This window comes from Diabrotica virgifera, chromosome 5, assembly GCF_917563875.1.
Source record: "Diabrotica virgifera virgifera chromosome 5, PGI_DIABVI_V3a".
NCBI lineage: Eukaryota > Metazoa > Arthropoda > Insecta > Coleoptera > Chrysomelidae > Diabrotica > Diabrotica virgifera.
In genome coordinates this window covers 263,434,783-263,447,272 of record NC_065447.1, presented here as the reverse complement: position 1 = coordinate 263,447,272, position 12,490 = coordinate 263,434,783, and the positions used below count along the sequence as shown (strand labels likewise).

General features: G+C 31.2%; 1 protein-coding gene across 1 annotated transcript in view; it reads right to left on the bottom strand.

Annotated features, from left to right (window-relative positions):
* The window catches only part of LOC114329803 (uncharacterized), a 273,164-nt gene that overhangs the window by 50,789 nt on the left and 209,885 nt on the right, over positions 1-12,490 (bottom strand). The window contains exon 6 of the mRNA XM_028279033.2: positions 1,282-1,443. Coding sequence (XP_028134834.2) covers positions 1,282-1,443 — 162 coding nt within the window. The remainder of the gene's footprint in view (positions 1-1,281; positions 1,444-12,490) is intronic.

Sequence of the window (12,490 nt, the reverse complement as noted above, 5' to 3'; positions counted from 1 at the left end):
AATTAGCAACTTAAATGAAATTAATCGTTACCGCTCCACAAGTTATTTTACTGATGTTGTGTTTATATGATCTGTAAGTTTCATCGATTCAAAGTGTTTATTTTTGAAAAAATTTGGTTTCAAAGTAACATTTTTAAAAATTTAAATTTTGAAAAACATACTTTTTTTTTAAAATAACTTAAAAATTGTTAAAGATACCAAAAATCTCGAAAAACAAAAAAGTCAGATTTGCTTTTCTGAATATCATGTATTTTTTTGTTTTTCTGTTAGACAAAAATTGATTAAGATTTGGTGTTTCTAAATGTGCATACATTCGTGATCAGTGATTCGTTCAACCCCTTTTAACTATAGCCCTTTCAATAATAAGGACTTTAAACCGATGAAACTTACAGATCGTATAAACAATATATACACGAGTCAAGAAACTTGTGAAGTCGTAACGATTAAGTTCATTTAAGATACTAATTAGGGGGTGATTTTCTCGATTATTTTACTAAAACCAAAAGGGACTAACTTTATTTTGAGCGTAACTTGTTTAATTTTGATGTTAGAAATTTTTTTTATAAAACAAAAATGAAGCTTTTTTTAAACACTTTAAATAAGTTGTAATAAATTTTCCCCGAAATGTGCTTAATTTTTGGTTATTTTACGTTAAAGTATTCCATTTGGAATTTGACGAATATGAACCTATTTTTCATTAGCTATAACTCTGCTTCTACTAGTTGTAGAGACGTGATATATACACCATTTTTTAAAATTTTTTACAGGCTATATTTTCGCTAAGAATGTTTTTTCGACAAAATACTTACTATTTGAGTTATTTAAGAAAAACCGTCTAAAAGCGTGGTTATTTTGTTGAAAAAATGAACATATTCACTGCCAAATAACTCGAAAAGTATTGACTTAGTGGAAAAACTCTATAGAAGAAAAGTTACTTAAAATTAGCCAGTTTATCCATTTTCTAACTTTCTTTGGACGAATATTTTTTCACAGACAAGAGGGGGTGAAAACCACCCCAGGGCCAAAGCACATATCGGCACAATATCACTTTTTCTCTTTGAATTGTTAGCTATGTGTATGCCAAATTTCATGTAAATTGAAGCGGTTCCTTAAAATTTAGAGGTTTTGCAATATTTTACCGTTAAAAAATGGACTACTAATCTTTATATCTAATCTTTATTTAATCATTTAAATTCCCTAAAGGGAACTTAAATGATTTTTACTAACAATTTTGATATATTTATATCTTTTCCGTTTGCGGCAGTTTAGAATAAAACTCACCCTATAGATAGTCTCTTCGAAGGTATTGGGAGTGCCGCCATTAAGTTGTAAGTTCCTAAGCCTATCGTAGTCTCTGGGATCCACCATGGACCGGAGCACTGCATGCTGACCCAGATCCGTTAGACCCAAACCGCTCTGGAGGACGCTGTCCGGTGTGTCGACCTGAAACAATACAGACATTTTGCAATTCAAATGAATATTTATGATTGGTTGGTGGTAACGAACCGCACATTCCAGGTCTAGACTTTCATTCCGTGATTTTCATGGAAATTTACCTAAATAAATAGTGTCTTTTTGTCTTTGTCGCATAACGAATCATATAATTTCAGTTTTGGCAATGGTCAAGGGCAATATTGTAAAAAAATGTTGTTTTTAAAAATACAGACAGTCGAATTTATAAAACTAAATGTACAGGGTGTTTACTCAGTTTTTTATGTGTGGTAAAGACCACACTTGAACCCTTAAATATTGTTGTATTGCACATCAGAGGGAGTAGTCGGTAGATACCTACTCTTTTACGTTCCTACTAGAATATAGATATACTTCAGGTATGCGACCCTGCCCTCGTGAACAATAATTATCCTAATATCCATAGCTCACTGAAATTAAAAGAGCCAGATGATCTGGAGCAGTTTTTCAGTGAGTTCGATGTTGTAACGAGACAATTGAAAGCAAGGAGAGTGAAAATCAAGGACGAAGATCAAGGCAGATCAAGGACTATGTAACTGACTACTTTATATGCTACCATTTTTCGAACCAGTTATTGCAATTCTAGAAAATTTAGTTCCAAAATTTAATTATTGTCAACAAAAAAACTTTCAAGCAAATGTGGATAGAAAGGAGGCATCTTCCTCTTAGGAGGAGCACTACACAATATGAAAAACTAGCAGCGTATTTCATGAAAACCATAGTTTGTTACAGATTTCACAAGTTAGAGCATATCGCACCCTCAGTAATATAGATGCAAAATTCAAAAAAGTACAGTTTATCCACTAATAATTTTCCAACATAATCAGCAGTCATATTGATATCAAAGAGACCGGCTTTCGAATCAAGGTTGTCAGATATATTTCCTAAAATTCACAAGTTTATATATTCTGAAAATGTTTTCTCTACTTTACTATTCAATTGTTATTCAATGACACTGTTACAAAGATAATATGAAAATATTTTTAAAAAATATGTAAATTAGTTAACTAAGTACTTAAAATTTCAATGGGCCTTCACTAATAAATTGAAGCAACTTTGTATATATTACACTTTAAAGAAATTTTGGAGTATCGGCAACACTGTAGGCTGGACAAAATTACGAAGCCCCTTTGAAATTGACGTTGCCATGTTGATGATTTTAACGAGATATTAAGAATTTGCTATAATGTTAAAACAAGTTTAAACATTGAAAGTATCAAATTTTAAGTAATAAAAAACCAAAGAGTGATGGTCACATCCATTACTTATATATTTCGTTTCAATTCAACAACAAAAGAACACTATTAGTTAGTTCTTCCCTACTCTGCCTATCATTAAATTGGCATCGTATTTCGGCCATCGTTGGTGGCAACACAGCACAGCGGAACACCTGTGTCTCTACAAACAAATGTTGTCGTTGTCCATCCAACAGTGGCGGAGTTGTAACTGGAAGGTTAGGTTATATTTTGCTACTATATAAATAATTAATCGAATTAAAAAACAACGATTTGCACGTCCAATGTGAACTCGTTTCAAAAAAGAATATACTGGAATGACTGATAATGCAATTGTTTCGAGAATTCAGGAATTAACAAAAATCGACTATAAGACGATCTATAAAATTGTTAAATTAGGAACTGTTAGGTACATATCATTCCTTAAAACGAAAGCGACGAAATAAAAAATTGGGTAGGGTTGACACCGCTGCAAAGGACGTTTATCAATGTATGGTGGTAAGTGGATATTTAACTGCTCTGTTGATGGGGTTGACTATCAGGAATACACTATATTCTCATGACTTCTTTATTTGGTTAAACTAATACCATATAAATGTATTCAGTTGATAGGTGACATTATTCTGCTCTATCGGCAGCAACCTCCCAAGCCTAACTAACTAATTCGACTGGCCCACTGATCACTCAGGTGGCAACAACGCATTGTGCGAAATAAAAGTGTTAAACATTTTCACCAGAGTTTATTCCGATTTTTGAGGTAATAGTGCGAAATAAAATATTAACTATATGCGAACATTTGTATAAGGTCATAAACTATCTAAAGTGCAAAAAATAGTGGCAAAAATCGGCCTATAAGTAACTTACAGAACATTTTATGTTAATCAAAACAAACGACATTTTATAAATTCCAGTTCTTTTGACAACAGATAAGAGAACAAGTCTTGATCAAATTAAAAGCGACGTTGCCGGTTTTCCAAAAAGTTTTAAAAATCCAAGAAAGGAAATCAATCAATTAATAATAAACTAAGTAAACAAGATTTCGAAGTAAAAAGAATTTTAATATATTTAAAGTCATACTCAATTATTGCTTGAGAAGTTCTAGAGCCTTCGCCGGGTCGACTGGGGAACTAGAGCTTATGGCTTGCTTTAATATAGAGTACAAATACATAAAAAATGGTGGATAGTGATAATGATTACACCTCAGAAGACAGTAAAAAGAGAAGTCTAGAGATAGATGCAGACAATATTTTTAACAAAAGCAAGAAACTATCCAGAACACCAACCAAACAACAGAAAGATGAAAACAAAATTGATCAGCTTTTAAAAATGATGCAAAATTTAACAGATCAAACACAAAGTTTAACATCGGAGGTAAAAGGAATAAAAGAAGAACAACGAGAATATAGAAATGACCTCCGAGAATTAAGAAAAGAAATAAATGAATTCAAACAAAGTAACCAACAACTACAAAAAGAAAATGATGAAATGAAACAGGAACTAAAGATAGTGAAAATGAAGGTAGAAAAGTTCGAGAAAGAGAGAAAAGCTAACAATGTTATTGTCCAGGGTCTAACGATGGATACAAATAACCCAAATGTAGTCAATGAGGTTATGGCAGATTTCGTGGAAAGAGAATTAGGTATTAAAGTAGAAATAGAAGAAGCTTATAAAATAGGGGACAAAACATGTCTTGTAAAACTAAAAAACAAAAATGAAAAAATAAAAATTATGAAGAACAAAAACAAACTAAGGAATTCAAAGCCGGAAATATATATCAATAACGATCTAACGCAAGAAGAGATGAAAATACAACAAGAAATACGGAGAATTGCAAAATTTCAAAAAGAAAACGGTAAGAACACTAGAGTAGGTTATCAAAAATTAATTATTGACGGGACTGAATGGAAATGGAACAAAGAGAAGAATGAACTGGAAAGGGCAAAGCAGGACACGCCAAAAAACTGATAAAAAAACAAATATTGGATACAACACAAAAAACGGACACGAAAATGGCAAAGGAAAAGGACCTGAACAGATTAGATAAAATAAAACATACGAACACAAAAAAATATAATAAAAAACCGAAAAAATGTGATCAACTAAAAATAAGTACGTGGAACATCAGAACAATGCTTGAACCAGGAAAAATGCAGGATATCGTCTCAGAACTAGAAAGATACCAAATTGATATTGCAGTGATTCAAGAAATCAGATGGGCAGGTCAAGGAGAAATAAATAGAAAAAACTACACACTACAGTACTCGGGACATGAAAAACAAGGTCAATATGGAGTTGCTTTCATAATTATGGGAAAAATAAAAAATAACATTATGCAATTTAAACCAATAAATGAACGTATGGCTTACCTGAGAATTAACGCCAAACCATTTAATATATCAATCATAAACGTATATGCCCCAACTGAAAGTGCTACTGCGGAGGAAAAAGACAAATTGTATGAGGAACTCGAACGAGAAATGGAGAAGTTACCTAGAGAAGACACAATACTGGTAATGGGAGATTTTAATGCCCAAATAGGTAAGGAAGACTACATTAACCAAGTAGCAGGTAAGCACACAATACACGAAAAAACTAACGACAATGGCCAACGATTATGTAATCTAGCATCTAGTACCAATATGATTATCGTTAGTACAAAATTCGAACATCCCAAATACCATAAAGTGACGTGGATTTCCCCAGACCAAAAAACATGGTCACAAATAGACCATATTCTGATTACAAGAAGGAAGCAAACATCGGTAACAGACGTGAGGTCCTACAGAGGTGCACATGCAGACACAGACCATTTTATGGTGACTGCAAAAGTAAGACAAAAAGTCAAAAGAACACTAAAAAACACGACAACAAAAAATAAATGGCACGTAGAAAAACTGAATACTCCAGACATAAGGATTAAATATGCTGATGACATGAACAAAAAACTGAAGGAACAATCTAAACCTACAAAGGATATAGAAACAGAATGGAGAAATATAAAAAAATGTATAAATGAAACAGCGGAAGTACACGTAGGGATAAAAAGAAACAAAAAAAGACAAGAATGGTATAATGAAGAATGCCATAAAATGTTAAAAAAGAAGGTAGAAATGAGACAAATGTGGATAAGAACAAATAGACAGGATTATAGGGAAGAATACAATATAATAAGGCATGCATGTAAGAAAAAAATAAGGAAAATTAGACGTGAGTGGTTGGATGATAAGATAAAAGAAATAGAAAAAGAGAGTAAGAACAGAAACACAAAAGAATTCTATAAGAAAATTAGTGAGCAGAACAAAACGTTTAAAGGAAAGATAAAAAGCATAAAAGATAAAAATGGAAAAGTATCAGAAAACGATGAAGAGTATAAAGAAATTTGGACTAACTATTTTAAAGAATTATTAACAGAACAACAAGATCAAGACCTAAATGAAAACAGAGGAGAAGAGACAATGATGTTAGGAAACCAGCTACAAATACCAACAAAAGAGGAAGTTGAGGAAATTATTAATAGCAGCCGTAATGGTAAAGCCTCAGGATCGGACTGTATCAATATGGAGCTTATAAAATATGGTGGTGAAGAATTAAAAGATAGATTATACAATTTAATAAAAGACATATGGGACGAAGAAAAAATGCCGGAAGAATGGTACAAAGGACAAATTATCACGATTCATAAAAAAGGAGATCAACAGATGTGTAAAAACTACAGAGGACTGACGCTATTAAACACAGCATATAAAATCATGTCCGCCTTAATACAACGAAGACTGACCGAAGCTACCACGAATATCATAGGACACTATCAATGCGGATTTGTTAAGGGAAAGTCTACAACAGATGCCATACATACAGTTAAACAAATTATGGAAAAAGCTCATGGATATAAAATAGAAATTGAACTGCTTTTTATAGATTTTCGACAAGCATTTGATACAATAAATAGATCAAAACTAATGGTAGCTCTGAAAGAAATGGGAATACAACATAAATTAAGAAGATTAATACAAATGACAATGAGTAGAACTGTAGTTAGTATAAAAACTCAAGTAGGCGACACAGAAGAATTTGTCATCAATAAAGGGGTGAGACAAGGAGATTCATTATCAGCAACTCTGTTTAATCTTGCCCTAGAATACGTCGTCAGGAAGATCAACAAAGGCACCCTCCGAACGAGAGAAGGACAAATAATAGCATACGCTGATGATATTGTGCTAATAACAAAAAATAGAAAAACAATGGAACGAATGTTAAATGAAATGGTAACAGAAGGAAAAGTAATGGGATTAAAAATAAACCAAGAGAAAACCAAAATAATGAGATTTGACAAAAACTTTGAAAACAGAAAGGTTAGAGTAGGAGAATACACTTTTGAAGAAGTCGAAAAATTTAAATATTTAGGAATATTAATAACAAACAATGGAGAAAGAGAAACCGAAATCAAAGAAAGGATTATTACAGCAAATAAGAGCTTCCATGCAAATAAAAAATTACTTAAAAATAAGTTATTGAGTAAGAAATCAAAAATGAAAGTATACAAAACAATAATTCGACCGACGATGATGTATGCAGCCGAAACTCTTAGCATGACAAAAAAACAAGAGGAAAACCTTAGAATACAAGAAAGAAAAATACTAAGAGCAATATTAGGACCAATAAAAATAAATGACAATGAATTTAGACAAAGAACGAACCTTGAGTTACTGGAAGAAATTGAGGAGGATATAGTATGTAAAATAAAACAGCAAAGAGCAAAATGGCTAGGACACATATGGAGATCCGGATCAACTACGACGATATACTCAATATTGGAATGGACACCAGCTGGCAAAAGAAGACGTGGAAGACCAAGATCTACATGGTTACAAGAAGTAGTAAGTGATCTCAACAATGCGGGCATACGACATTGGAAAGGGAAAACCAGAGACAGGAAAGAGTGGAGAAAAATAACAGAGAAAATTAAATAACGAACATGAGGACTGATCTACCTCAAAACATAGATCTAGAGAGCGTAAGCGGCGTAACCCCTAAAGGGGTGTTTAGCCACTATATATATACACTGATCACTCAAATCTGATCGTGTTCCCATATTTATCAAATACTTCGTTTTGTAAATATGTTTGTATATATTCTCGTTAGTGTGTCAAATGAATAGTCACAACCTTGTTGAGTAAGCAAAACGTGGACTTTAACTAAGGTGTTCTACTTTGCAATTATTATAACAAATATGCGTAATATTTATTGTTTTATAAATAAATATCTAACGAATACTTTGAGGTAATTTAAGGATTTCTAAAATATCTAAATAATGAGATAAATCCCATTATATCATCCCCCTTAGAAAAGAAAATTTTCTGAGCCATGTACCGTGCTTCCTTTTTCCTCCCCGAAGAGAAGAAAATTGTCTTACTATCATCATCAACTGATTACGTTATATGTATAGATTTATACAAATTTTTACAAACAAAATATATAAACAAAATTTACAAATATATACAATTTATTTCACTAATTATCAAACATCGTCTATTCTTAGTTATTTCTTTCCTTATGACTCGCGAAAATCTATACTCAGAAATTGTATTTTATACTTTACTTTAATTTCAGAGGTTTAAAAAAATTACAACTCCTACATTTGAACTTACTTGTTAATTCTACTACTTTACTAGACCCTTAAGACAAATCTTTTGATGTTATCCAATTTTTAATATTCTTCTATTAGAAATGATCTCTTTTTTCTTCTTCTTCTTCTTGTCTGGTACTTCACAATAATTACATATTTCTTCATTTTCTTTATACTTAGTACTTTCTTCATCGTGTACTATTAAACAAAAATCTTCTTCTTCATATATTCGTATTATTTTATAATTCTTCAGTTATATATATCATTTACTTCATAAATTATTTATTTTCTAACCCGATGGGTAGTTTTTCGCAACTTTATACCCTTGAATTTGCTTCCGGTCCTTTTGCACGTCCTTAGTCGTGAGAAGGTTTGTTCCAAAAAGACAAAATGGCTAGTTGTGCGCTTGAAAAATCTTCTACATCTTGCATCCCTAAATTCCTGTCTGATCTGATATACTCAGTCTAGATGAGATCCAGTTAGTTTCAAAACACGAAATGGGTATGCTAATATCTTGTAATTTTCATTTTGTACCTTTTCCTTGACAAGAGTTAGTTTTTATTGTCTAAATTGTCTTTAATTGTACTTTATTATAAAATATTTATACTAAAATTCGACCGATATTTAAAAAATTGAAATAAAAAAGTCGGTATCAAAAAAAATTCAGCATTCAATTATGAAAAAAAAATCGAAAGAAAGTGTTAATAAAAATAGACCATATTCTGTTAAAAAATATGAAAATCTCCTAATAATGAAAATCTCCTGAAATATCATGAAAATCTCCTATAAAGATCCTGGCAGGATCGCCATATGGTGGTAAGTGGATATTTAACTGCTCTGTTGATGGGGTTGACTATCAGGAATACACTATATTCTCATGACTTCTTTATTTGGTTAAACTAATACCATATAAATGTATTCAGTTGATAGGTGACATTATTCTGCTCTATCGGCAGCAACCTCCCAAGCCTAACTAACTAATTCGACTGGCCCACTGATCACTCAAATCTGATCGTGTTCCCATATTTATCAAATACTTCGTTTTGTAAATATGTTTGTATATATTCTCGTTAGTGTGTCAAATGAATAGTCACAACCTTGTTGAGTAAGCAAAACGTGGACTTTAACTAAGGTGTTCTACTTTGCAATTATTATAACAAATATGCGTAATATTTATTGTTTTATAAATAAATATCTAACGAATACTTTGAGGTAATTTAAGGATTTCTAAAATATCTAAATAATGAGATAAATCCCATTATAAATGTTTATAAGACAGTTTATAACTTATTAGTTTATTACAAAGAAAATAGGTAGATATTACATATTGTGAGGACGTTCCAGTCTGAAAAAATTTATAATTCGATTTATTTGCAAATTCCTGTTCAAAAATATCCCCTTAAACAAATCTGAAGGGCGTCGAGCTAATTTTTTGTGCAGAATTTGTTTAAACTTTAAAACATCACCTTTTTTGCTCCAAAATATAATTTTTTAAATTTTTTGGTCATTCTAAACAAGACCTTGACCTTGTCATTTTTCTCAAAAGTTGATAGTTTTCGAGTTATAGGCGATCTGAAAAATGCCAATATACGCATTTTAGAGGCTTAAAAAACTCATATTTAAATTATTATTTTTGAAGTTGTCAAGAGCTTAAATTGAACACATTCATTTTTAAGATTCTGAATAGTAATCGGGTCTAACTTCAATTTAGACCGTAGTTCTTTAAATGATAATTATGCGCGTCCATCCGATTTTACGCGATATACTATTAAAAAAAACATTTTTTTTTATTTTGTAGGCCATTCTAAACACAAAATATTTCTTTTCATTGTTCTGAGAAGTTCATAAGAGATTTCTGAAATGGTATACGGCATAAAAATCGGATAGACGCGCATAATTAACAATTAAAAAACAACGGTATAAATTAAAGTTAGACCCGATTTCTCTTCAGAATCTTGAAAATGAATGTTTAAAATTCAATTTAAGCACACGATAACCTCAAAAACTATAACTTACATATGCCTCTAAAATGCGTATTTTTGTATTTTTCAGATTTTAAATCGCTTACAACTCGAAAACTATTAACATCTTAGAAAATTACAAGAAACCTTTTTTGTTTAGAATGACACACAAAATAAACAAAAAATGTTTTTCAACAAAGCAAAATAAGAGATTTTTGAAATAGTATACGGCATAAAAATCGGATGGACGCTCATAATTAACAATTAAAAAACAACGGTCTAAATCGAAGTTAGACCCGATTACTGTTCAGAATCTTCAAAATGAATATTTAAACTTCAATTTAAGCTCTTGACAACCTCAAAGATAATAATTTTAATATGAGTTTTAAGCCTCCAAAATGGGCATTTTCGCATTTTTCAGATATTAAATCGCCTATAACTCGAAAACTATTAACTTTTGAGAAAAATGACACAGTACCTTTCTTATTTAGAGTCACCCAAAAACCTAAAAAAATATTTTTTGGAGCACAAAAGGTGATATTTTGACTTTGTTTAAAAAATTGTTTAAACAATTTCTGCCTAAAAATTGAGAGATTTTTCAGAATATAATTATGCAAAAATTATATGATTTTTCTTAAAATATGCGGGTGGTGAACTGATCCTTTTTCTTAATTTCCACGCCAATGGTCGGCAATGGCATCAAAGAATCTCAAAAGCCGACACTTGGCAAACTGACTTTGGAAAAAGAATAGATTTTTGGAAAATCGCGTTTAAAGATTCTGCTTTCCAACATTACAGATGATTACAGCTATTTTTTCAAATAACATGCTTATTATTAAAGTTATAAATGTGACATTTGGCAGATTTGTTACTTGATTATTTCATTCATAGGAGATTCTGACCAATAGAAAGCTACAGAAATAAAAATTAAACTGATCATTTTTGATAATATCCCGTCGTCAGGTATATTACGTCAAATGCTCTTCGTTGCTATGAAAAAATACATTCAGTGACCTTAATGGCAATTAATGTTTTAAAAATCATAAAATTGATGACTTTTAACCGTCAAATATTTATAACAACTGTGTGTTTAATTGTACTAATTTGTACTTACATAAATAAATTACAATAAAATTTTGGTTTTGAATAGTTTTATTCATGAAATAATCGCAGCAAATTGCACTCGATCTCTAAAATTATTATCGAATTTTTGCCCTCGTGACACTTTGACATAATTTCACTCCCCTTCGGGTCGTGAAATTAAAACTGTCAAAGTGTCACTCGGGAAAAATTCGATAATTTTAGAGCTCTTGTGCAATTACTACTGATAACTGCACTATAAATAGCAATGAGAAAAAATATTACTATAAATAAATTCCATTAATTACATGTAATTGAAAAAAATACTTTTAAGATAGTCCCATATAGTACAAAAAACATAACAGAAATAAGGAACTGTTTAAATTTGATCCCTTATGATTAATGCTCTGTCATCGTTTATGAAAAATAGCGATCTATTATGAATTAGACCCAATTTATTTATTATATTTTGCATAATATAACGGCTCAATTAAAAATTGTTCTATATAATACAAAATGTTAAAACACAAACTCACCAGGATTTTCGTCATAGAAAGACATATTATTGATTGCTCCCTTGTAGCAGTAAAAACCAGAGGTGACCGGGGAGAGTGAGAGAGAGGCACAAATATATTTACCGAACTATTCATGTTCTTTTTCTCTTTCGGTCAACGCTAACCGGTAGAGAATTTCATTTTGTGCCCATATCATTTAAAGTCACAGTTAATACAAATTTTGAGTTGAGCCCTTATATTACTGAAGGTGCGATATGCAAAAGGCTTGTACACTGCAAGCAGGGACATAAAATATAGAAAACCTATGAGAGGATTTAATCAATCTCCGTGGGATAAGACAAGCTAAAGGTATTTCTAGAACACATCAATAATATCCACCAAAAAATTCAGTTTAGTGGAAAGAACAATCAATTACCATTCTTGTATGTATTAATAATAAAGAAAGAAGATGGATAGATAAATCGTATAGTGTATCCAAAAACCGACACATCCCGACAGATATCTACATGTTGCTTCACATCATCATCCTGTAGAATTACATCCTTGTTTACAAGATCCGAAAGAGTGACAGACGAAGGACATCAAAATAAAGAAATGCATAAT